Source organism: Charadrius vociferus, unplaced genomic scaffold (assembly GCF_000708025.1).
Source record: "Charadrius vociferus isolate BGI_N301 unplaced genomic scaffold, ASM70802v2 scaffold65, whole genome shotgun sequence".
NCBI classification, from domain to species: Eukaryota; Metazoa; Chordata; class Aves; order Charadriiformes; family Charadriidae; genus Charadrius; species Charadrius vociferus.
Window position 1 is genome coordinate 1,830,340 of NW_009649293.1, and position 25,485 is coordinate 1,855,824.

General features: G+C 37.4%; 1 protein-coding gene across 1 annotated transcript in view; it reads right to left on the minus strand.

Moving 5' to 3' along the window:
* The window catches only part of DOK6 (docking protein 6), a 160,202-nt gene that overhangs the window by 62,859 nt on the left and 71,858 nt on the right, over nt 1–25,485 (minus strand). Inside the window, exon 6 of the mRNA XM_009889077.1 lies at nt 7,002–7,140. Within this exon, the coding sequence (XP_009887379.1) occupies nt 7,002–7,140 (139 nt within the window). The remainder of the gene's footprint in view (nt 1–7,001; nt 7,141–25,485) is intronic.

A 25,485-nucleotide genomic window follows, 5' to 3' on the forward strand; every position in this document is an offset into this window, starting at 1 on the left:
CAGCAAACATTCAGTAACATCAGCTACCTGCAGCGTCCCCTGCAGATGCCGGGCTTTGCACCTCATCCTCTCACTGCCTGCAAGGTACCGTATAGGAGACAGTAGACTCCTGCAGCTGACAGGGGAAGAGAAGAGCAAAAAAGGTGCTGAACTTGCTAAGAAAAGGAATAGGCAGGGGACTCTAATGGCTGTGGAAGTTCACATTTCATGGCAGGATGAAGTATTTTCTTTTAGGAAGTGAATGGTACCCGCTGCACAGTTTTTGAACACTTCTGCAGTATTTGAGTGTCTATTACTGGGTATGAGTAATAGTCCCTGGAAAAATGCCAATGAAATAGGTCTACAATCCCCCCCCACCCCCCCCCCCCCCGCCCCTACTTTCTTCTGAAGTGGTGAAAGTTGGGAATAAACTTGAGACAAAACTCCAGGATTTACTTCACCAAAGTACATATAGTTTTCTGAGCCCGAGGACTAACAAAAAGCCTGGCAAAATTCTTAAAAACAATTCTCACAGAAAAATCAGAGTCAGGAAGAATGTCATTATGTGCTTAATGAACCAATAACTCTGCAGGAATTTACGGATACTTAGGGAACAGGGTTTACAAAACTCAAACCTAAAAGTACACAGATTCTGACCTGGGGTGGGGGTGGGTGGGAAGAAGTCAGCATTCTTGGTTTTGTTGTTAATCTTGGCAATATTTACAGCTGGTCATGGCTTGCCAGTGGATAGACAGATCCTGCAGCGGAACACTCCCAATTTCCTATTGTCGGTTCCCACTGCAAAGAAGGGTGAGCTTTACTGCTCTAGAAGTCCTCTCCTGCCAAAAGCGCCGCAAGGCTATTTCAGCTTTAACCTGTAACTTTCAAAGACCTCTAGGACCAGTAATTGAAATAAGTTTCACAACATTTGTGTGAACCAAGTAAACAATTCACCTACTGTGTACTGCAATAAAGCAGTCAGCTTTTTACAGGGTTATACAGTTTCTAAACAAACACTGTACAGCAACATCATACAGTAGATGAGAAATACAGAACAATATTGAGCTAAGTATTTGCATGAATAACTGACCTGAGGCTATACTTTAGCTTACATAAAGCACATGAGTTCATAAATAATCATATCTATTCAGAACCTCAGTACTTGAGCTTATACATAATTTGGAAACAGAAGAAAACGTACTGGGAGACCAATGTGTCATGACATGGGATCATCTACGGATGAACTCTGGAATTTTCTTCTCCATTTTCTCCTCCAGGTATTGACTTGACACAAATGCACTTAGGCAGAATTACAACAGAAAAGAGCTTTTCCATATTAAGAAAATTGCAGTGCTGAAATGGAGCCCAAAAGACGTATATTTTAACTAAACATTTTATACAATTATTGAATCGGCAGCAGCCACTAGTGTCTCTCTGCTTTTCCGATACTGCACAGTTTGAAAATAATAGGTGATAGGTAAACCATTGCACACACACATAAATAACAACCATAAACCAGACAAAGCCCTGAAGATGCATTGGCAAAGGTAGAATAATTCAAATTGAAACCATCATTTTAAAATGAAAATTTAGAATGTTTGGTGTGTTTGTTGATGATATTCGATCCTGTAATGTTACTATGACTTTGTGTTTAGGTTGTGATCAGATTAAAAATACATGAAGAAATACACAGTACAGACTTGTTTACAGAGCAAAGCTAAATTAAAAGTTCACTATGAAACTAATGCTGTTAATTTCTCCAGCCTCAGAGTTTTGTTTTTTCTTTTCTGAGTCTAAGACAACTTACATTGATATTCTTCATTCCTTTTACATTCTTATTAATACTATGCCTGACAACCCTGTAATTCATATTTATCCTCAGACCAGTCCTATGAAATACTGTTACCCTCCTCATTCTGCTCCAGATAAGAAAGACAAAGATTAAATGACTTGCAGGCTTATTTCTTAGCTATTTTCCTCTCCAACCTCTCCTTAAGCCCAGTTCTACTGCCTGATATTTGTCGTCTTTGGCACATTCATCATTTCCCTCCTAACAAGATTTTTTTTAAAAAAATACATAAACTCATTGATATTATCTTTTTTAAATGACAGAGATCTATCATGATGACTCATTCATTTATATTACATTGAATATTAGAGACAAGACTTGTAAATAATGAGAATGGAAGAGAAATATACAGATGTGGTGTTTCATAAAGGCGTTTATCTTCTGGTAAATGTTAAAACGATCACAATCTAAAATGACATTATTTTTACAGCTCTGCTGTCTAAAGCAAAACAAGTGCCATAGAAAATTTCCTGTGATAATAAGTTGTGAAACTTGTGCTATTATCATTTCTTCATGCATTTATACTTTAGTCTTACTGATGTTTGATTAACTTCAGCTGGTTAACATCGACTTTAGTGCTATGTTATTTAGAATTATTGTTTTACACATTGTAATTTTTTATTCTTTTGAGATTACATAGTAGGTTTTTACTGGCAGCTCTTGGAAGAAGTAATTTATAAGGTTACAAAGGTACGACTATTTCCTTAGCGTGCCTACCTCATATGTGTAGTCATAACATGAGAAATCTACAGCTCTTAACCCCTCATTTTATGCACTTGAAGAACAGTGGGTGCAGAAGTTACATCAGGAGTGTTTTCAGTGGAAGCTGAGTGGCAGGAGATCAAAGCTGGCATTAGGGAGGAAAATCAGGTCTTAAATTCCAATGCCATGTGCCAATAAGCATGTTGTCATCCTGGTGTAGAGATTAGATAGACAAGTGCTGCTGAGAACAGCTGTGTTCATATGCTGGTGTGTGAAAATTACCTTAACTGAGATTCTTTAAAAACAGATCATCAAAACCAACATCATCTACTGACTGCAAGGAGGAGAACCCTCACCATTTACAGAGGGTGAATTATTCTTTTTCTTTTTCTCCTCAGGACGGGACCGCTGAGAAGATCTAATGGCTTACTGCTGCCTCTGTAAACTAATTCAGCTCAGTAACCCTGCAGAATCCTATTCCGTGTAGCTAGATTTTTTTTTGCCAAATTGGCAAACTGAATTGACTCCCTGAGTGAGACAAGCACCTGAGCTAACAGAGGGGAAGTGGAAGGATCTTGCAGCCCAGCCTGGGGATGGGGAGGGATGGAAGAGCTGTCTGTGAGACACTCACATGTGCATCTTCCATGCTCAGCTCAACATTAGATTGGAGTTAGTGGGGATACATGCTATTCCTGAGGCTAACACTTTTTATTTGTTTGTTTGTTTTTGCAATTCCAGACTGCCAATCCAACCAGATTTCTAAATGCTACATTTAAAATAAAACAGGGGAGAGGAGAGGGAAGGGGCACGATAAGAGGTATGTAAGAATGCAGATTATACAGATGATAAACCCAGAGTTGCTGACACTCCCATACAGGTAACAAAACAGCACAAAAAATCGTGTAAAATGAAAGCCAGTCATTGCTCTGTTTAATTAATTTGTTATGTTGATACAGTGAAACCACTGAAAAACCACTCCAATATTGCCCCCTCCCTCCAAAACACCTGCAAAACAAAATTATCATCTGTATAATCTGATCCATTAAAAAAACGAAGACTGAAAAAAATGAATATACAGACAATTTCCCTGAAAAGAATTTCAATTTAAGTACTAGCGTTGGCCCAAATTTGATATTGTCCCAAACAAAGTGAGCATAAAACACTATCACTCTGCCAATTTAACGTTTCAAACTGAGTCAAGGAGACCACCTGAGCTATATTAGGTTATTGTGTACTTCGTTGTAACGTTTAAATAAAATAGTCTGCTTTGATCGCAGTAAAACCCATAACCTATGCCAGTGACTACTGACCCCATGTTTCACATCCTTCTTTCAGTGTTATAATTTGAAAGTCAAATGGGCAGAAGACGAAGGTGGGCACATGCCTGCCTACTTAAACTGACTGGACTTCTCCAGCTTGTGATGACAAGGAGGCAGACTTGGTACTGTACTGGCTTCCACAGAACAATTTTGCTTCCAGTCCATGCCCTTTCGAAGATAATGGGAAGAATTAGTTTCCTTCTCATGTCTCTCTCTATTTAACAGCGTTATCCAGCATGTTACTTGGCTTGAGCAATGGATTTCTTAGAATAAAAATGAATTTATTGCTTAGTATTCTGAAGCAGCATTTTTGTGTGCAGAGACCTTCATAAATGGAGTAAATATGGCCCGTGGCTGCTTGTAATACCTTTATCTGACAAGTCCCTGGCAGCAGTAACTAATTTTACCTTTTGTCTTCTGCCAGAATTTGTTTCTGGCCTTTTTTTTTTTTTGTGTGTGTCTTTCGTGTCCTTTTGCTTTTTTTATTAGTAAGGCAATGAACTTTGTGTATTCATTATGAGAACTAATCATCAAGGTTGCTTTGGTAAAAAATGCGCTTTGATTTCCCTTACAAACTGTATTCACTTTTTATAATATTGGATTGCAACCTGTCATAATCTGGAAAAATTTAAATGAAACTTCAGGGTACTAATTACTTAAAATATATTAAAATTTAGGACAGAACACAAATATTCAAGAGTCCTTTCTAATACATAGATTCTAAAGATTGGAAGGAAGAAGTAAGGATGGAATTTTTGTTACGTTTCTTCCCTTTTTCTGATTTGTACAGTAATGGATTACCATTACATTTCTCTTATTTTTAAAAATTTCTTTCATTTTCACTTTTACAAAAAAAAAAAAGGTTTAATTCTATAATACTAAACATGAGCTGTTCATTACAGAAAGGGTCAGGAAAGCAAAAAGCCCTAAGTATAAAGCTACAGATACAAAGGATCAAAGGTCAAGCTTTGGGAAGACACTTTATGGCCTTTAAAGACATTTTAAAGACACTTTAAAAGACATTTATGGCCTCAAGATTCCTGATTTAAAAAATATACTCTTGCTTGTATTTCAATTTCAGATATTAAGGAAAAAATATACATAGGCATTTGGTGAAACTGTTGGATTTAGATATTGGAGAAGCAATTACACTTGTTAAAAGGAAAATAACACATACTTAGTCTACTTAATATCTTCAGATTCTGTTTCTAATATGAATACAGCTCAAATGCCGCAGATGACACCGATGACTCCTTAAAAGTTCAGCACCCCCCCAGTCAGGAGCAGCCGAGCTTCCAAAAACAAAACTACATGAGCTTACTTGTTGAACTATAAAATCAAACAGATCTTTCAGCCTCTTTTACACAGCCCACAGCTGCTACGCAGCCCACAGCAGCCTCTGCCCGTCTCCCTCCGCAGACCACAGCGCAGCCTCATCCGGGAGCCAAGGACATTGAGCACTGCGGGGCTGATGAGTCATCGCTATTTCTCAACCTGCTTTCAGAGTTTGGTATTACATACCATCTGGACACAGCCTTCATAAATGAGGTTTCAAGGAAGTCATCTGATGGCGGGACGGAAATGACTGCTAATCGATAGGTGGAAGACTTGAAAATGGTGGTTCCACGAAAGGAAAATCCCGTATGACCCTGGTCTAAGCACTTATTACAGCAGGATGAAAATGTTCTCATTTCTCTTACCGGTGCAGACGCTTTAAAAGCAAACATATTTATAATGATGCTTTTTCCTGGGTTTGGACTATTTTGCAATCATTTTCTGCCCAGCAGAATGTCGTTGGTTTTTTTACCAGCACTTATACTATTTCACATGCTTTTTGTTTACTTTATCATCTCTCTTGTCTCGGACTTTCCAGCGATTGCTCCTGTGCCCCTAACCTTATTTTAAACTCAGTTGTGAACTCTCCTCTTCCTGCTTTTTCTGCTGAAAGTTTGTGCATCTCAACTGTTGTGGAAATGCTCTTACTTTGTCTAGTTTTATTGAAAAACTCATCTACTTTTCTTCACAAACCAATAAAAAAAGTAACTTTTTATGGCTTCCCATCTCTCAGCTCTTTCTTAAAGACATGCAGAGTCTGAGGGGAGCGTTCGACATAACAGATTTTTGACATGGAAATCAAAGTCTTTTTCAAGTTTCTTTTTCAATAAATACAGGAAGATAGACTTATCTGGGGAGTAATTAGGAGGAGCTGAATACTGGGGTCTTGAGTTGCTCTTTGTAAGAGCCTTTCTCAGGAGTGTGAGCGAGATATTTTGACAGTGAGTGAGCGCGGGGGCAGAGGATCATGTAAGTCATGTTTGTGTGACTGTGGGCCCACACAATTTGGACAAGGGGAGGAAGACAGAGTCACTGGAAATGGTGCAGTTACCCTGAAATCTCTGTCTAGGGACAAATATATGTGGAGAATTGTGGTCATCTGAGAAGAAAAGTATGCAGACCAGGTTCCCTGACCTCCCCATACCTCTCCTCTCTGGTGGGTATAAAGGTAGCTTCAAACCACAGTTGAAAGTTAGCTTTCCAGAATGATCATTTAAGACCTTCTCTACTTCTAAGCATACAGGGAACATTCTTTTTTCTTTCTGTCTTAAAAAAACTCCAAACTTTTCAGGAGTCACTTAAAGATAACTCGTGCAAACTGGAAATTATGAACCTGAAATAAAAAAACCCCAGCTCTTTTTGAACCAACATTGCATTGCTACTTATAATAGTTTAGCCCTTTCTTTCTGGGGCTAAGAAAACCAGAACATGTCTGCTGTGTGTTTATACTGGACTTTTTTTTCCACCTGTGAGGCCGTGAGGTGCAATTAACACTTACTCGTTGATAGCCAACTCACAGCTGGCTTCAGCTAAAGGCTTAATCTTTGAGTAACAGAGCCACAATTTTCAAGAAGGTAACCATGGATGTAGTATTTAATGGTACCCACCATTCCAAAAAGACACCAACAACAGATCATTGTACAGCATGTGCTGAAAATCCCTGACCATGAAAATACATAAATCCAAAAGTCTGTTTTGTTTTAGCCACAGAGCTAATACCATCATTACGGCTGAACCCACGGGCTGCTATTACTCCATACTACTGTTGTTCATTACTAATTTTTATAAGTTTAAAGATTTTGGTGAAAGGAACCTACCCGTGCCTTCTGCTCCATCTCCATCATTAATCTTTCATGTTGCTCTGCTATTGCCAGCGTCGCAGAATGGACTTTCTGATATATCATTTCTCCTTCTCGTGTCTGAAAGGTGAACAACCCTTCTCCTGTGTCACACATCCTGCAGTGAGATTTAAGCAGAATTGAAGGAAAATAAAGATGAGTACTGTGTAATTTGTATCTAAGCAGTAGAAAATGCCAACTTTTGTAGTTAAACTCTGGAATTCCGAACATTGGCAGTTATTTTTACCATTGAAGAGAGACATATTCCAAGAGATGTGCAGAACTTTGTGAACATAACCTTTAAATTCAGTTTTAATCATCATCTGGGTAGTGAAAAAGAAGTTTTATCATAGAATAAAAAATTCAGGTAATACAGTCAGCTATTTCCGGCATTGTTTCAACTGCCTGCACTGGTAAGTGGGAGCTAAATTTAATTCCCTTAACCAATTGATGCCAGAAGTACATAGCACATAATGACTTTGAAAAGTTGACATTTTAAGAGAACATCGACCAATTAAAAACACTATTATGGCTAATTACTACAAAGAAGCTGTATTGAAAGACAGCATTAAGAGGGTTAATTTATAACTGTCTCCGTAAGTACTTTATGTGAGGCAGCATCTAAAGCTATCTTGACAATTACAAAAGCCATTCAGTCTATTTGAAAATAGGAACAGTATTTCTGTAGTATAAGAAGATCAGATTGTGGAAAAAAACAAACAACCAACCCAGAAATAAAATTTACATTCTTCTTTTGAGAGAGCAACTGCTTTTATCTATGATATTGTTTGGCATTATTCTGAGGAAGAAGAGTGGTCAATGGTAAATACGATAAAGGGGGCTGGGAAATACAGAAAATGGGAGTAGACAACAATGTTAGATTATTAATTATGGTGAGGATATATGTGGTGTTGAAGGGTGGTGCAATTTGACATATTTATATTAGTAGTTCCCGTATATTATCAGTGTCTGATTTCTGCATTTTCATAGACTTCTTGCAATTTTAGAAATGGAATTAAAAAATTGTTTTTATTTGGTCTGATACTTCCTGTAAAGATTTTCAGTTATCTGTGATAGAATATTGTTCACTTGAGTCACTGATGTATAACATCCTTCAGCAATAGAAAGATTTTTGATTTGCCTTAAAATACCAGATTCCTTTAATGTTTTGGTTGTTTACATTATTTTTAAGGACATCTAACTTTTTTAATATCCCAGCACCTTCAGCATGGCCCCAGAAATCCTGAGGCATATAGAATTGCAAAGCATTTTAGAAAAATGTGCCCTGAGCAGTCTAACATTCGAACAGGTTTTTAAATATCAGTATCTTTAGAGCTTGCATCCCAGATTCTTTATGATTATTCATACATTAAATTTTACAAAATATCTTCCCATCAAGTGAACATATAGGTCTATATTGTTTAATTAAATAGTTGTTTAAATTTGTCTCCTGCTATATTACATGCATGCACACACACACTGTTATATTACAGCTTTTTGAAAATGTAATAATAAAACCTTAACACTTACAAAAGCTTTGCCTGTTCACTGGAGGAGACATGCTTTAGTGAGCCTCCTATAAAGAACTTATGCATGGCTGTGTTTGGGAAGAACAGAAAGTGTTGGAGACAGAAATAGATAAAACGAGGTGCTTCTGGAAAATACCTGGTGAAAATACTTAGTAATGATCAACTGAGGTGTTGAAAAGAAAGACATGGTCTTAAGGATAGACGATTCACAACATTATTCATATGGATATTATCGATAATTCTGGAATAAAAATAGTCTTCTCCATCTCAAGATTTAAAGAAAATACAATAAACTTTGTAGCCAGGCATTATTTGATCAGCATTAATGTGGTGTGCCAATTAATAGATTAAAAAAGAAAAGCTTTTGTATTAAATTCCAACAGAGTTCAAGATCCCCGCTGTAAACATTTAAGATATTTTATATCTTTAGCCACAATTCTCCAAAGAGCTTCTGGTAGAAATAAAACGTCTCCAGAGTTTTGCAACGTTATGGCAACAGCCTTTCAGATCCCTCAGGGCATCATATAGCTGGTACTCTGCTTTTGTGTAAAGAGATCTTAATAAAATTCAAACAGCGTGAAATGGAAAGGCTGGAAAAAATGACGAGGTTTCAGGAACTGAAGAAAAATATGATCTTTTTGTTAGTTTCAGAGAATGAAAAATCCTGCAGGGATAAAAATAAGGGAGCAGGCAACGGGGCATGATGAAGCTTCGGGAATTAAGCAGCTTGTTCTGACCGAGCAAAACCTAACCACCACCACTGCCGATGGGCTCATGGTCCGTACCGCCCGCCTGAGCCCCGGGTGGAGGCAGTGGTGTGGGATGTGGCACCACCCCAGCACCTCAACCAATGCACAGGATGGCACCACGGGGTCCTGCTTCCAAACCACAATGGGTGACCATGGTGGTCATGTCATGCCAACATCGGAAAGCCACTGATGGCAACCTCTCAGCATCCGCATTGTGGGCTTCCCTGGCTAATGATGGATGACATGTACACACCTGCTCAAAACTGGAAGTGGAGGAGAATTATGAGCACCATTTTTTAAAGTGCTGAATACTTCACTTAGAAGTTTAACAGGACTTGAAGGCCTCAAGAATGAAGGCCTCAAGAATGGCACATCTGAGTTGTGTAAAGGCAAAAACTGTTAGAATAAAACACCTAAACTTGTTATTAGTGATCTGTCTCCCAAGGAGATCAATCCCTTTGCCATAGTGAAGTTTTCCTGTTCAGCTCTTCAAGATGTTAGTGTTTTATTCAGGTGAAAATCTTGAGTTTAGACCTTTTCCCTTGAAAAAAAACTTGATAGCAGCCCAACCAACTCAGTATGACCTTCACTGTCAAAAAATTTCACTGATTTTGTATATTTTAATTTTTTTATGAGAGGCTTAACATTCTGTGGATGCTTGAAAAATGCTGATGTTAGCTTCTTTATTTCTGCATTTTCAAACTTTAAAACAGGGATGTCATTAACCTGTGCTTTAGGATATTTAAGAATTCAATGCATTAAAATGTATGAAGTGCTTTGACTGAAATAGGAAAGTGCATTTTTTTCTGTATTATTACAGAATGATATAACTGGGCGATAATTAAACCAGTAGGTAAACTGTGTTGCAAATCACTGTAATTTTGTTTACTTACTGCCACAGTTTTTCACAACCATCATTGTTAGTAGATCTGGCTCAAGAGTGCAGGGGAGGAATGGGGAGAAGGTGAGAGCTAAGTTTGTGGCCCAGGACAAACTGGATTCAGAGAACAACAGTGAAAGTTCTTGCTTGTACTCAAACGTAGGGCTTCTGTTCAAGCCAAAGAGATTTTCCTACCAGTATTGCCAGATTGTTATACAACGTTTCCCAAATTTACACAATGGTTTCCCACTGCCTCTGCTCACTACAGTAACTTCAGTCTTTTTAGAGCAGAATCAATACTATATATTAACCTTGCAGACTTTCCTTGAAAAAGGAAACTTTGTTGACTTGACTTGACCACCATTTACAAATGTCACTTCTTCCCAAATAGAGGTTCATGCTCTCATGTCATGGTTGAAACATTTAGACGTTTAATAAACAGTGCAACACGCAGCAGCTGCAGAAGAGGACAAGAATTTGACACGTCAGCTTCATTTCACTAAATGCATTTGCACAAAAATGAAGGCTGTCTGAAAACTAAGATGCTCAGAAACATTATTTGCTATAAGTCCTTGTTTTAAAATAAGGGATAAATGACAACTGTAACAAAAAGTTTTAGTTCTTCATACACCTAAACCTATTTTTAAAGGATTTGAACAATTTCTTTTTACCTACAAGTAATTTAGCATTAAAGAAATAATGGCTGATTTGTAAATTCATTACTTAAAGGTATATAAAACTGCATACAAATAACTAAAAAAAAGTAAACATCCTTGAATAGGCACTGAAAAAATATAATAAAAACTTTTTACTATTAATAACTAATTTTTACTATTAATAACTAATTATTATGAATAACTATAGCTATTAATAACTAATATATAAGAAATAGCTACTATCTGGGTTTAGCATTTCTAGTTCTTTAAAAAAAAAAAAAGGACTTTAAATTACTAAATGAGAACAGATCATGAATGGGTATTGTCCAGTAATCAGAGGCCTAAAAGTTACTGGATGTGACTGCTGTTTCATAGTCCACACTTGATGTGTGAAAAATTATTTCCTTTAAACAGTGAAGCTGTTTACTGAGGCACTTCAAGGCTCAGAAATGAAGTCAGCTGGTGCTTATTTCCTGTATGCTGAAGAAGGTAGTCAGATGCCACATATGGGACCAGACCTGTTACTGTCACAAGGCCAGTGGTCAATAAAATATGGCCTTTCTTTAAAGCCTTGAAGCTGTGGCTGTCAGTCAGGAAACAACTAATTGGTATGCAATATTTAACTCTGAACTGAGACACTTATCTTGTGTGTTGCTACAGCTTTGATTTTCTAAAAAGTGGTGGAAACTAGCAATTTTGCCTCCAATTTAATTAGATTATCAGTGGAGACACACAAACACTATCTCTCTTGTGGATATCTAACTTTTGTTCTTTCCTTGTTTGTTGTTATCTCAACTTGAGCTAAGCCATTTTGACAGAAATCCTGTTTGTTCTTTGTGTGCAAGGACGTTACACATAGCATACACTAAAGACAGGCTAGCTAACCGGCAGACCTCACTATAAAATGAATGCAAAGCTCCCCTGAGGGTCCAAATTCTTTGCTCATTCCAGCCTTCAACACATGCTAGCTTCCTTCCTCCCAAAGTTGTTCTTTTCTGAGAAAATGGAAAAAAGGCAAGGAAAGTAAATAAGCTCTTTGTGGCTGGGGCATATTTAGATAAAAAGCTCCCTTTATACCTAGGAATAGTTATCAAAACAACTGTAAAATAAACTATGTACATTCTTATAAAATTGTAAGTCAACTTCTATGTTGAAATGATAGGAAAGCAGAGGAAGAAATAAGAAAATGTTGATAAGAAACCTAACTTACAATAAGGCAGGCCAAAAAGGGATACATTTTGGGGGTGAATCAATAAGAAAAAAGATAACTACATAAATAGGATATGTATGGGACCTAGGAAAGGTCCATGGGTGAAGCAGAGAGAAGACACTTGATGGGAAATATGCACAAAGTGTAACTAATTCAGGTATAGACCTTCAGCCGCAGGCATGATTAGAAAGACCTAAAGCTGAGGCAAGGCTGGTGACAGCGGGAAAAATGTCCTATGAAAAATCTGTGAAAGGGAAATGAAAATTGCCAACTTGAAGCATAGCAAAAATACAAAGGGCAGCATCCAGAACAAGCAGACACAGACTCTCTCAATCTTCTGTGTGTCGCCTGTTACTCATACCCTACGTGAATAACAAGTGAGATATTGCCATCCTTTGCCATCAGCATGGCAGAGTTTTATCTGGTGTCAAATGGATATCCCAGCAATTTTATGATCTGAGAAGCAAATAATGAAAATTATCTGATATGTGAGGCACCTGCTTGCCCCCGTTAATGATGGTTATTTACTGGCAAGAATATACAACATGAAAAAGTAATTATGCATGATATCTACTAATTGCTGGCTATAGACATTCCTCCATAAAATTTATTTTCATGTTGTTGAACATCAGCTGAGGTGGGTAACTTTCCACTGTTCTTGCACATTCTCATGAGATATAGATAGCAGTATTTAATCTTAAATTAGCTTTCTCTCAGGTGGAATCTCCTTGAATTTGGCCTGAGTTAATATAGGGAACATGGAGTATTACCGCACCTCTGATATGGCTCAGTGACTTGCTCATGGAGCTGAGCCCTGAAGATTTGTTCAAGGTCAGATCTTGTATTTCTTGAGTCATGCTCAGAGTTTTCAACTAAAAGAACTAAAGAATCCCTCATGCCATTAAAGCAGCTTTCCTAATAAGACCATTTATGGCAACATTTTGCAATTCTGAGAAGTAAAAAGCTGAGAGATGGAGTGGAAATGAGTGACAATTTGCTGCCAGGTAGCTGGGATTTCATCACTCAGAGGAATCCAGCAGACCTTCTCCAATATTTCCTAGAGGACTTGATACTTTCCAAATGATAGCTGCACATCTTTTAAAGATATTATATGCAGTTGCAGTAACAAAAATTTTATGTGCTAGTCTGATGAATACACTGCCAGTCTTTCTGAACAGAGATGCGTTACCCTACAAATTTTCCCTCTAAGAGGGAGATTTTTTGTGAGAATAGTGTTTTTTCATGATAAGATAATTTCTTTTTCTGCCTAAACCAAATGACCATTTAAGTGGTATAATATAATATAAACAAAAATTTTCTCATGAAAACATGTTTTTATTTGTTTTGTCAGATGGGAGAGATTTCTGTACAGTTCTAGTGGTAATTATGCCTCTTGGGATATTTTTTCTTCTCATTGCCTGTGCTGCCTTTACAATCACTGTCTCTGCGCTGCCCTCTGTGATAGCACATTTAGACTAGTAGGGTATATATCACACTGCTAAAACGTCAGGGACACTAACCCATTCCTGCATGTCAGATGTTTTCCACTTTTTGCTTAGTGGAAGTGCAGAAAGCAGACTGTGTCTTTCTCTGGACTTTATCAATGATTGTCCATTAGCACTGTAATTAATTTCCACCAGGTTTATCCCCGTCCATCATGAGACACAGTGGAAAAAACTGTATTTTAGTTTTTTTCCTGAAGTTCAGTTTTGATAATAAGGAGGATTCTGTTTAGGACTTGTTTCAGACCACTTTTATTTGGTTGCTACCACGCTTTCCCATCTATTCTCATGAAAATGTTCTTATTTATATTAATTACTTTGATTTATCAGGATAAATGTAACTAGTGCTGAAGAGTTAAAGATAGCAACATGTTGCGCAGAGGCTCTGTTTTCTATTTCCTAGACCCTAGAAAATAAACTATAGTCAATAAGAGATGTGGTATTCTGGAGTCTAAGAAGTTGAATCCCAAATACTTTACTATGACTGTAACTACAATTTTTTGTCTCTTCCTGCTTATAGAATAGTTTCATAAAACATGACCTATAGATTTTGATTGGGAAGATTGAACTGTGCTTTTTGTTCTTTATCTTGTCTAAGTAAGAAGGATTCTAGGTTGCACATGCAAATTACCCTTTTGTGTGAGTATTCAGTTCATACTATTTAAAAAATCAGTGTAGGTAATTAATGCATATGTATATGCAAACAACCCACTTTATGGAGACTTTTGTCCCTTTAACATTTATTTTTTTTTAATAAAAAATCACATATATTACACAAATAGGGAATTTATCAAAAACAAAGAGAGGATAATAAAACCAACTGTTGACATGTTCTTAAATACACAAGACATTTGCATTTTTGACAGTTTAAGTAATAGAACAAACATGAGAATGTTGTCGGAGAATTAGTTATGTTAGTTTGTAAAGCTCAGGTCTTGTTGATAATGATAAAATACTATTTAACAGTGTCTTGGATGAGTATCTATTCTTACCAGCTCTGTGAAAGATAAACCAAGAACTCATATATTACTATTATCATTTTAGCACAGAAGCAGCAGTTACGGTTGGCTGTACAGCAAACAGACCAATGAAAAACATTGGTCTGAGAAAAACAAAGAGATTGCAAAGACTACGAACAGCTAAATTTTTTTGATTAAACCTTTTCACTCATCATGGTTTGGCTATTATTTTTCATCTCACTTTTGAACGAGAGGGATGTAAGTTCCAAGTCCTGGAAGCTGGGATCGTATTCAAATACAGACATTTGCTATAGGACTTCTGCCACCCTGTTAAAAGCTATTATTTCCCAATGAAGACAAACACATCCCACAACAATATTACTCGGCTCCTCTCACTGTCTTTAGCAGCAGAACATGGGTGATGCAAAATTAATCTACATGAATACTGTTGACTTTGACAAATACAAGAATGTTAGATATAAAACCCAAATAAGGCCATTACTGGTTAAAATAAATGATAGTGTAATAATACAGGACCTCAGTGGCAGCGCATCACTGCTTGCTACAACAGAAGCAATAAAACTTGGTGGCCCAGAATCTTTATTTTCCTTTCTTTTTTTATTTTCCTTTTGGAGCCCTAAAGTCCCCACGGTGTTTGGGACTACTCCTTGCCCAGGGTGTTAAAGATGGAAATCCTCTTAGATGATACTCACAAGAGTCTGAATTAATTCTGAACACAAAGTGACACAATTCTGAACCTACTCAATCTTCTCTCAGGAAGTAACAAGTTTTGTAAGAAGGAGGCATCTGCCAGGTAACAGATCTTAGCATAGTAACAGCCAAGGAACTAATATGCCTAGGTAAAATTGTTCACATTACTTTATCTTTGAGGACTTGGGGTGCTCAGAAGTTATGACACTGGACACTATTGCAGAGGTGCCAACAATATTTGGAGTAATTGACTATGTTCAATCTAAAAGTTAAGCTAGAAAGAATTAATAAAAAACAGTTTTGCATCTGCACATACCAAGAAATACAATATTAAGAATTTAACATAGGACCACATTTGAAATGATCTACAAGAGGATTTGTCCTACAATGCTTCAATAACCTCTCATCTATGCACTGAATGCTGTTGGAAACACAGTGCACCTACCACGATGCAGGCAGATACTGTGTTTGTGTCATTGCTCTCCTTTTTATTTTGACAGCAAGCGTAGGAAACAGGTATTTCCTGCATTTTGATCAAAGTATAAGAATACATCTACTTAAGGAGAGGAGGGAAAATTTCTGGAGGGCCGAAAAAGAACGAATGAACACAATTACCATTTTTGATGGATGAATAATATCAAGACAATAGAGGTAAAAATTATTAAGGAACTAATATAGAGCCAGGTTTAGAACCATAGAACCAGGAAAAAAAGGTGAATTAGTCACACTTAATTATAATGTGTATTCAAAACACCTGTTTTCCCAGTTTATGGAAAATAAATGCTGTGTTCTCTTTGTTCAAAAGTGGGACACACTAAATGCAAAGAAATGATGAAGAGAACACAATGAGTATTCCAAGTTGAGTTTTCTGAGCTTTAACTACTTCAAAATAAAGCATTTCAAGTGTTGCCCACCTCCCCTCCCCTTTTAAATGCACCATCAATAATGGTTTTGGCCACTTAAAGCATTTATGGTATGCCACTCTCTGAAACTTTCAGTACACTACAATTTTATTGTGATGGGGATTTAAGCACTGCTGTCCTCTTTCAATGTCACTGTCTTCATCTTCAAGGTATGAGAGCTACTGCTTTGACCACTGCGGCCACAGAGGAATTTTCAGAAAGTCATATGCAAATATTGTGGGCACATAGGGTTGGTTCAGAGACACTCACCATGCTATGTACATACAGTAATGAGTAATTAACATATGCTAATGATCTCCAAGGACTCATCAACACTAATCTCAAAACTGGCAGGTTGTCAACTCCAGTTTGGGAGCAGCCTGCCACAGCAGCAACCCCTGGGAGAGACAAAAGCACCAGAGATGAGACAGGGCAGGGATTTGTTTAAAAGAAAGTGTATTTCTCAGGTGCTGACAGTAAGAACTGAAGATCTTAGCTGAAGACCACATTTCTGGTCTGAACTTGAACTAGAGATGCATACAGACACAAGCGGTCAAATAAGCTTTCGGTGGTAAACTGGATGTGCAATAATAACATCAAAAAATAATTACAGAAAATGTACAGCCCCCACCACAAGTATAAAACATTCATTGAACTTCCACCCGTTTTCTACAGATGGTATTTAATTTAGACAGGAAACATGACTTCCCTCCCACTTAGTTCAACTTTTCCTCTTTGATATAAACCAGACAGAAATGAAGTAGACAGATTTTCCCTGTTCTCTCAGTTGCAAACAGCAGCAATTCTGTTATGGATCAAACAACTCGCGCTGCATTCGCCTGGCATCTCTGACTCCAACTTTGACTCTGTATATAATATCCTTGTGATAGCGCCTCCAGCAGTGGGAAAACTCTCTGTAAGGATTTTCATTAGCCTGATAGCTAAAATCAATTGTAGTCTGTGTTCAGGTAAGCAGCAGCTTGATAAGGGCTTGAGAACACTCAGAATATTTTTTGTAAAATTTTGTTAAATAAAAGAAGAAACTCCTTTCAGTTACACAAGGAAGAGGGTAGGAAAAGGTACAAGTGGATAAAAGAAGCATAAAACAAAGATACAACAAAAGAGTCCTGCAAAAGAAAATAATCACAAAGAATCGCATGTGTCAAATCATGCAGAAAAAAGGAAAAGCATACAAAAGGATGAAAATTAAGCAGAAAGCAGTATTTAGTTTATAGTTACAAACTTGGGCTCCACGCATATTTTCTAAGAATAGCCCGTATCTCATTTATCATATAATCTTCTTTCTAAAACTTCATGGGATGCAATGGCTAGCCATTTTCTGATGTTCTGATAAATGTGTATGTCCACCTCTGATTAACAGCAATCAGTTATGCTGATTAAGTTCTCTTAGTTGAATATCTGCTAGGAATCCTGTGTGAAACTATTGATGCTGTACTGGATAAAGACACGTTTTATGCTATATTTAGTGAGGATTTTGCTTAAAACAAAAAGGTTTAAGTAAGAATATCAAGAACTGTGGCCATTGTGTGTACGTGCCACCATCTGTTCTGGGCAAATATTCCCTCAGACCAGTTTTCTGCATAGCACGAGATGCTACTAATTGACAAGAAATGCACCTTGACAAGTCCACCAGAAGAGTGGAAAAACAAAGACTGCAAAACAAATGTGGGATAGCAGAATCTAAAAGTATGAATCGCATCTTCTTTAATGCATAAATTTTTTAAGCACAGCATGCCCTCTCTCTTCCCAGGGAACTTGGGGCATTGTTAGAAAGCAAAATGAAAAAAAAAAATCGTCCTTTGCTGTGAAAAAACACTAACGAGCTACTTTTGCACTGGAGCTTACTCCTCTAGTTCAATATTTCAGAGTTTAGGCTTCTACGCTGCCTTAGTAATATTTTTTATGAGAAATTTAAAACAGCTGTGGAACTGCTCTGAACACTGGAATGTGTCAATCCCTTCTGTCCATGATTCTGTATGCCAGGTTTAAAAAATCCATGAACTATAGATGCAATGCCTACTGGCTTCATCAAACATTTATATATAGCTATCCAAAAAGGAATCACTATAGGTGGCAGATGAGAAAGGGTGAAAATCCCTTATGTAGAGAATAATATATAATGGATAGTCATGGTTCTCATGCAGCAAAAGGTGACCATGCCACCCTGGACATTTACACATGATAGCTTGGGCATGTTTGTGGCTATTTCATGTATGCCATTAAAACCATTTATAGTATCCTAGGTAACATTTAAAAAGTCTTTTGAATTATTTCCTCGTTTTCTCACTCTGGAAGATTCATATTGTAGGTATCCTTCATACCATAGACAGAATATTAGTCTCAAGATGAATGCTAATATACATTTCTATTTCTGTGTATTACTATTTCTGCTCTAATTTCTCTGATGGTCCTTTTTACCAGCTATTTGACACTACTTCCACATGCACTGAACACTTTTTTCTTGGCCGCCCTCCATTTCATCTGCACTTCTAAGGCTGAGAGCTAATTATACTCATCTTTCTTTGTTTCTCTCCAAGAAATTGTTCCAACGGGGCTTAGAGAATCCTCCCATAAAAAGGCAAAGTACCCGTGAAATGAAATATTTGAGATGGTGTTGTCAACTTCTGCCAATGACAAGCACTTACCCTGGCCAACCACTTCTTGCTACTTTTTGCTCAGATCTTCCACACGTTCTGATTAGATGTTCCTAAAATGCTACACATACTCCAAAAGCTGCTACAGTGTTCTGTCAGAAAACCAGCTACCTTTTGCTTTTACCCAGAAGTCCCTCCCTATCTATTTCTGTCTTACCAACCCATGTATTTCATCACCACATCCCTATCTCCTCCTGTTCCATGTACTTAGCCCATTCTGTCTCCCCCCCCCCCAAAAAAAAAAACAACAAAACAAACAAACACCTCCTCCGCTCCTGTTTTCATCAATCCCTTGCGTTTATTTTAGCCCCAGCAAGATGGTCCACTCGCTGTCCAATGTGTGTGCAAAACAGCTTTAGCACACTCATGCCCTGGTCCTCCCCAGACCAGTGTTGATTTGCATCACTGCTGTCACTCTATTCTCTGGTGGCAGTGACAGTACTCTCAGATAAGTAAGTCACCAGAAAGATAGATGATCCAACTTGTTCCTTCATTAAATAAAGGTTTGGCACCCTCAGTCATCATCTGAAAGAACTTCAGGGTTTTCCACTGAATCATCACCTGAACTATAAAGTTTTCTGCCCTTCAATCCCATTCCTGACAGTAAATGATACGTATGGTCAAACAGTTTCAATTTTTATGAGTTTTTAAATACTGCACACTAATAAATGCAGCTTTGGTTTTGCAATAAGTGATATTTTTTTATTTATTTTTATAGTCAACTTCATGAAATTTGAGCCGCAATAGCACACATTTCAGGAAAATAAAATATCTCCTGTCATTCATCCCAAAATGTTGTTTTCAAAAAGTGCGTCAGGGATCATTTAAAGTAACATTTTAAAGGAGGGATATTTTCCAAGTTGGCCAGAGAATGAAAAAAAAAAACCCAAAATTAAAATGTGAAAATCTGTTTTGTTGCACTGGTTCAAGCAAGCCATGTGAGTGCAATGTTATATTTGACTTTTCGGCCACTGACAGGATAATCAAGTAGATGAAGCATCTTGGTGAATTATAGCACTGTACTGAGTTTTCTTCCATAAAGTCAGAAAGATCAAACGATGTTTGGAGCTGCTGAGACTGAGGGATTCCATTAGATGCTGCCTCTCCCTCCCCTCTGTCTAATAAGATGGAAGCTTTTTAGAAAATATGTGACAAATGACTACTCACAGCAGAAATAAATCACACACCACAGAGTACAGCATTATTAATAGTGCAATAATAGTAATAACTTACCGTGATAGCAAAGAAGTACTATTAGGAGGGACACAGTAGCTAATAGCATTTCCTCTAACAGGGGCTAAGGGACAAACCTTGCTTCGGTACCTTATAAATAAGCAGAAGATTAAAGAAGCCTGTGGGACCAGTCAAGCACACCTCAAAAATAGCCTGACTTTTCCAGAATGCTACTGAGCAGGTGCCTTGTGTAAAGTGCGCTCCTTCTCCATGATGTGACAATATTTTGATAGTTTTTAGTTAATTTAAATTAGAGTGAGAGGACACATAGTTGCAATAAAAGACTTGAGGGGGGCATAATATATGATAATGCTAAGAGGGCTGCGACATGGTTTTCAATTATTAGACTTGTTTTCTCCTTAGCAGAATGTTTTGTGAAAACAAAACCTGAAATTTATCACATGGATTTGTATTCAACCCACGTATCCCTTCACTATATAAAAAAAAAATAAAGGAATAACCCACGAATGGTTGATTTGATAGTTTTTTTCAGGTCTTCCCATTTAGTTATATGCCCATTTTGGGAAGAACACATTTTATATTATTTTACACGTCTGTGAACAAATTCGTGTGTGTGTGTATGTGTGTATCTGTCTTAGCAGCAAATGTTTACAAAAAGTAACTTGGATTTCATTAAGGGTGCAGCTGTTGAGAAGTGGTGAAGAATCTATATGAGAGTTTTTTAGCATGTTTTAAAGGTTTGAGCCAAAATATCCTAGGTATTCTCTGGTTTGTATGGACATAAAATTAAAAAAAAAATCATTTTAACACAAAAAGCAAATGAATGCAAACTCCTCACTAATTTACTTTCAATATCATTGTCTTGGTTTTGTTTACCTATAGTTTTTTACAGAAGAGAAAATTTTGTTTTTCTAATTAATAACATAATGAATCATTAATTAATTAAGTTAATGGATGAAAGCATTCTTTATCTTCATGATTATTTTTTGAGTTTTGCATTCAAAATTTGTAAAAAACTACAGCAATAGAAAAAAAATATTAAAAAGTCAGTAACCTCCACAATTACTCAGATATTCCAACACAGTCCTTGGTACACTGAAATCACACATATAAGTATGTTTGGAAACATATATTTTATATACGTATATATAAAGCTCCGTTGGTAATGGCATTCAACTTACTAATGAAAAGCCAGAATACCACCACTGAAAAAAACAACCACCATGGAAATTTCCACACTAGATTTTCTGCTCTCACACCATTACTATATCCAAAATACAGAATTACTTCTGGAACCGCTATACATCTACGACTGACAGTAAAGGCCGAAATGACTCTTTTGACCTCCTTTTGAAGCAAAGAAGTTACCAGGTGCCCTCACCCTCCAGAAAAGCTACATCTTAGTAAAGTTAAATACAAAGATGTCAATAGGTATTTTATAAATGAGTTTGTTCCTTTGTGAGAACAATGAATTAACACTATCTGAAAGAACAGGGCGGGGGGGATTAGGCAGATATTAGGCAAACCTTCCAAGCCCAGCCTGCTAAAGCAGCTTCCTCAGCTCACGAGTAGTGACCAGTAGTCATGCTATACTCAACTTGATTCCAATATAATCAAGTCCAGGACAAAGAAAAATAAAACTTCCATTGCCGTTTTTCACGCATGACATACAAGAGACAACTGTTCAGACACTAAAATGACCTTTAGAATAAACACGTGTGCCAGCTGAAGCTGAGGAATCACAGCTCCCCACAACAAATGAAGCTCACAAACATTTGAAAACATGCCCCTTTCTGCTTCTGCAACGCTCCGTGTGTGTATGTGCAAGCGGAGGTTTGCACAGGTTCCTACATATTCATGAACAAGGCTCTTTTGTTGTGCAAATTCCAGCCTTTGCATTTTGATTACTTCCTTCTATGTTTGTACAGTACACAGACACAGCATAGAGGATATTTCAAACCTCCTCCTCAATCGATGATACTACATTCATAAGCTTTGGAGAAAAGGAGGATTTATTTGTGCTTAGCATTCTTGCTGGTTAGATAGTTCTCTGTGCAAAACGCGGCCTTCTGGATCGCCCTTTGTGAAGTGTTTTAACACTTTCCTACTGCCTGTATAGATAATTAGGTGCCCAGTTTCCGCATTTTTTATTAGCTCATGCAAATAGGCTTGATGAGGGAGAGACGCAACAGTATTTAAGTGCTAAAATGGACACTCTAGCTCTTATTGTAAAAGGTATCTATATAAAAAAAATGAAGAACATTACGAAATGTATTAACATTTTGTATGTATGAGTTTCTGAGTTTTGCTGTTGATTTTTTTTTTTTTTAATGGGGCTTTTTAATTTTATTTTTCAAATCCAAGATATTTCAGTCCTCCTGTATTTTGAGGTGCAAGGTTAAACGTTATTATGACTTTTGGAGAGAGAAGGACCTGGTGCCAGGGCATCTCAAGATATTCAAAACTGCCATATGAGATTAATTTTTGCTATTTCCCGCTGTGGAATTCAAAGGTTAAAATGTAGAGTTGAAACAATAAGTAAGTCCTAATGTGATTAAGAATGTATGAGTTATTTTGTCTGCTTCTCCTCCGCTCATACATTACACAGCAATAACCTCATCAGTCATATTCAGCATCAGGAATATTAATCCAACAATGCATGCTTACAGCAGAGCATATGTATGAAGGAGGGACAATTAGAATATGGTAAGTAAATATAAAATCTTCTGGGCTCAAGCGTGGATGCAAAGCCGTCTGAAAGCAAAATGGCCACTGGTCTCAAAATGTTTTAAAACAAGTGTTATTTTGATTATGACATACAACCGTGTTATGAAGGGAGAAAGCAAACCGTGCACTTCAACTGAAGGGCACAGTTCATGTTATCTCAGGATCATCAGAAGGAGCATAACATGCGTTCTGCTAACACACTGGGCAAACACAATACAATTCTTAGCGATTTCATTAAAAAGCTTTGTAACATTTGAGTTATACCAATGATATTGGATATCCAGTGATCAGCTGAAAACTCACGCAGCACCCTCTGGGTTGTAAAATATGCAAATAGGAGCGTCTTCTATAAATACCACAGAGATTATGGCGCTCCTTCTGAGCTGTATGCCTTTTGTGTTAACTGGATGACCTCTAGGTGATAGTTTTTCTAGTTGCATACATTTCATTTAGTGCAAATTCATAAGGAAATTTACTGTTCAGACAATGCTGAATTAATGAATTAGTGATGTGCTCATTCCTATCAATTTAGTATTTATAGATTTGTTCATTACTCTGCTACACAACTGCAGCTGTGGAGCTTGCTGCTCTGTCCTAGGAGTCACTGACTTCTCAATCTATTTGCAATAAAATTACAGCTTAATAAAGATAACTTTATTCTTCCAATATATTGTCTTATTTGAGACGCCATTGGTTTTCTTATCAAAATTAGAGCTTTCAAAGTGAAGTGCAATGGCTCAGGCATTCTTCGTCAGTTGGGAAAAGTGTTTTTTAGGTGTGTACATGATGGCTGAATTTTCAATACAGAGACTAAAAAAATAAGCAGAAGACTTTAGAACATGCAGTAAAAATTTAGGATAAAGAAGCTTGTATATAATCCCTTTTCCCTGTTTGCCATATTAGGTTATACCGTGGAGAATCTAATTGTATGAGAGTTTTGGTGGAACACGCTCTGACTTCCCAACACTAGAGCAGTCTGAGAGGAGCCTTGGCAGAGAGAAAATGCAATGAGCACTTTATAAATCACTTACAATGAGCTATATTAGTTTCCGCTAGTAAAAGAGTTCTTAGATTAGGTACCATAATCTAAACCAGAGTAAGAGTCGTGTAGATGAGTTAAACACACAGCTCCTTTTTAAGTAGGATTTAAGTGAATCAGATGACTAACACAGAACTTATTCCAGGTCAAGAATTTGGCAGGAGGCAAATTGAGACTTGGAATGAAGTTGGAAAAGAAAAAAAGTAGGCATGGAACTAAAATTAAAACATAGTATAACCTTGGCATTGCTAAATACCAGGAACTAATTAAACCTTTTCAGTGGTAAAAATGCCACTTGTCCTAAAATTAGAACTAAGTGATTACTGAAGAAATAAGAGGGGGATACATAGAAGTGATTCCTGTTTCTTTTTTTAGAGTTATTTTCAGATTTTAGCAATACATACTGCTTGGGGAAAGAATACACGAAAGAAGAGAAGATGCAGTGAGAAAACAGATAAAACAAAAACAGAGAAAATACACATCTCTGGTAATTAGACTTTTTGAAAATAGTAGGAAGGTGTAAAAGAAGAAAAAGTTTCTGACAAACTTAACTATTAAGTGTAGGATACTGATAGCTCTGAGGTAACGTTAACGTGAAATGATAAATCTATTCATTGCAGCTGCACAGGAGTGCTCGTGGTGCTGCTCAACTCAAAGTCACTTACAAATTTTATGACAAGCTTATGATTTATAATGATGATATATTTAGAATGATTTATAATATATGATTTATAATTCTATGATAAACCTATGATAAACTTGCATTGATGATAACTTCCTTCTCCAAGTGACAGAGGAACCAACAAGGAGACGTGCCATGCTGGACACTGTTCTCACCAACAAGGAGGGGCTGGTGTCCTTAGGGCAGCAAGGAGGGCACACAGCAAGCTCACTACCCTGGGCTTCAGGAGACCAGACTTTGGCCTCTTCAGGGATCTGCTTGGCAGAGTAGCATGGGATAAAGCCCTGGAGGGAAGAGGGGCCCAAGAAAGCTGGCTAATATTCCAGGACCACCTCCTCCAAGCTCAGGAGAAATGCATCCCAACAAAGAGGAAGTCAAGCAAAACCACCAGGAGGCCTGCATGGATGAACAAGGAGCTCCTGAACAAACTCAAACAGAAAAAGGAAGCCTACGGAAGGTGGAAATAAGGATGAGCAGCCTGGGAGGTATACAGAGATATGGTCTGAACAGCCAGGGATCAGGTTAGGAAAGCTAAAGCCCTGACAGAATTAAATCTGGCCAGAGGCATCAGGGGCAACAAGAAAGCCTTCTATAGGTATAACAGTGATAAAAGGAAGACTAAGGAAAATGTGGGCCCCCTCTAGAAGGAAATGGGACACCTGGTCACCTGGGATATGGAAAAGGCTGGGGAACTTGACAACTTTTTTTGCCTCAGTCTTCACCAGGAAATGGTCTAGCCACACTGCCCAAGTTGCAGAAGGCAAAGGCAGGGAACGGTAGCATGAGGAACTGCCCACTGTAGAAGATCAGTTTTGAGACCATCTAAGGAATCTGAAGGTGCACAAGCTGATGGGACCTGATGAGATCCACACAATGGGCGGAAGAAGTTGCAAAAACACTATTCATGATATCTGAGAAGTCGTGGCAGTTCAGTGAAGTTCCCACTGACTGGAAAAGGGGAACCCCCCATTTTTAAAAAGGGTAAAAAGAAGACCTGGGGAACTACAGGCCGGTTAGTCTCACCTCTCTGCCCTGTAAGATGTCACGG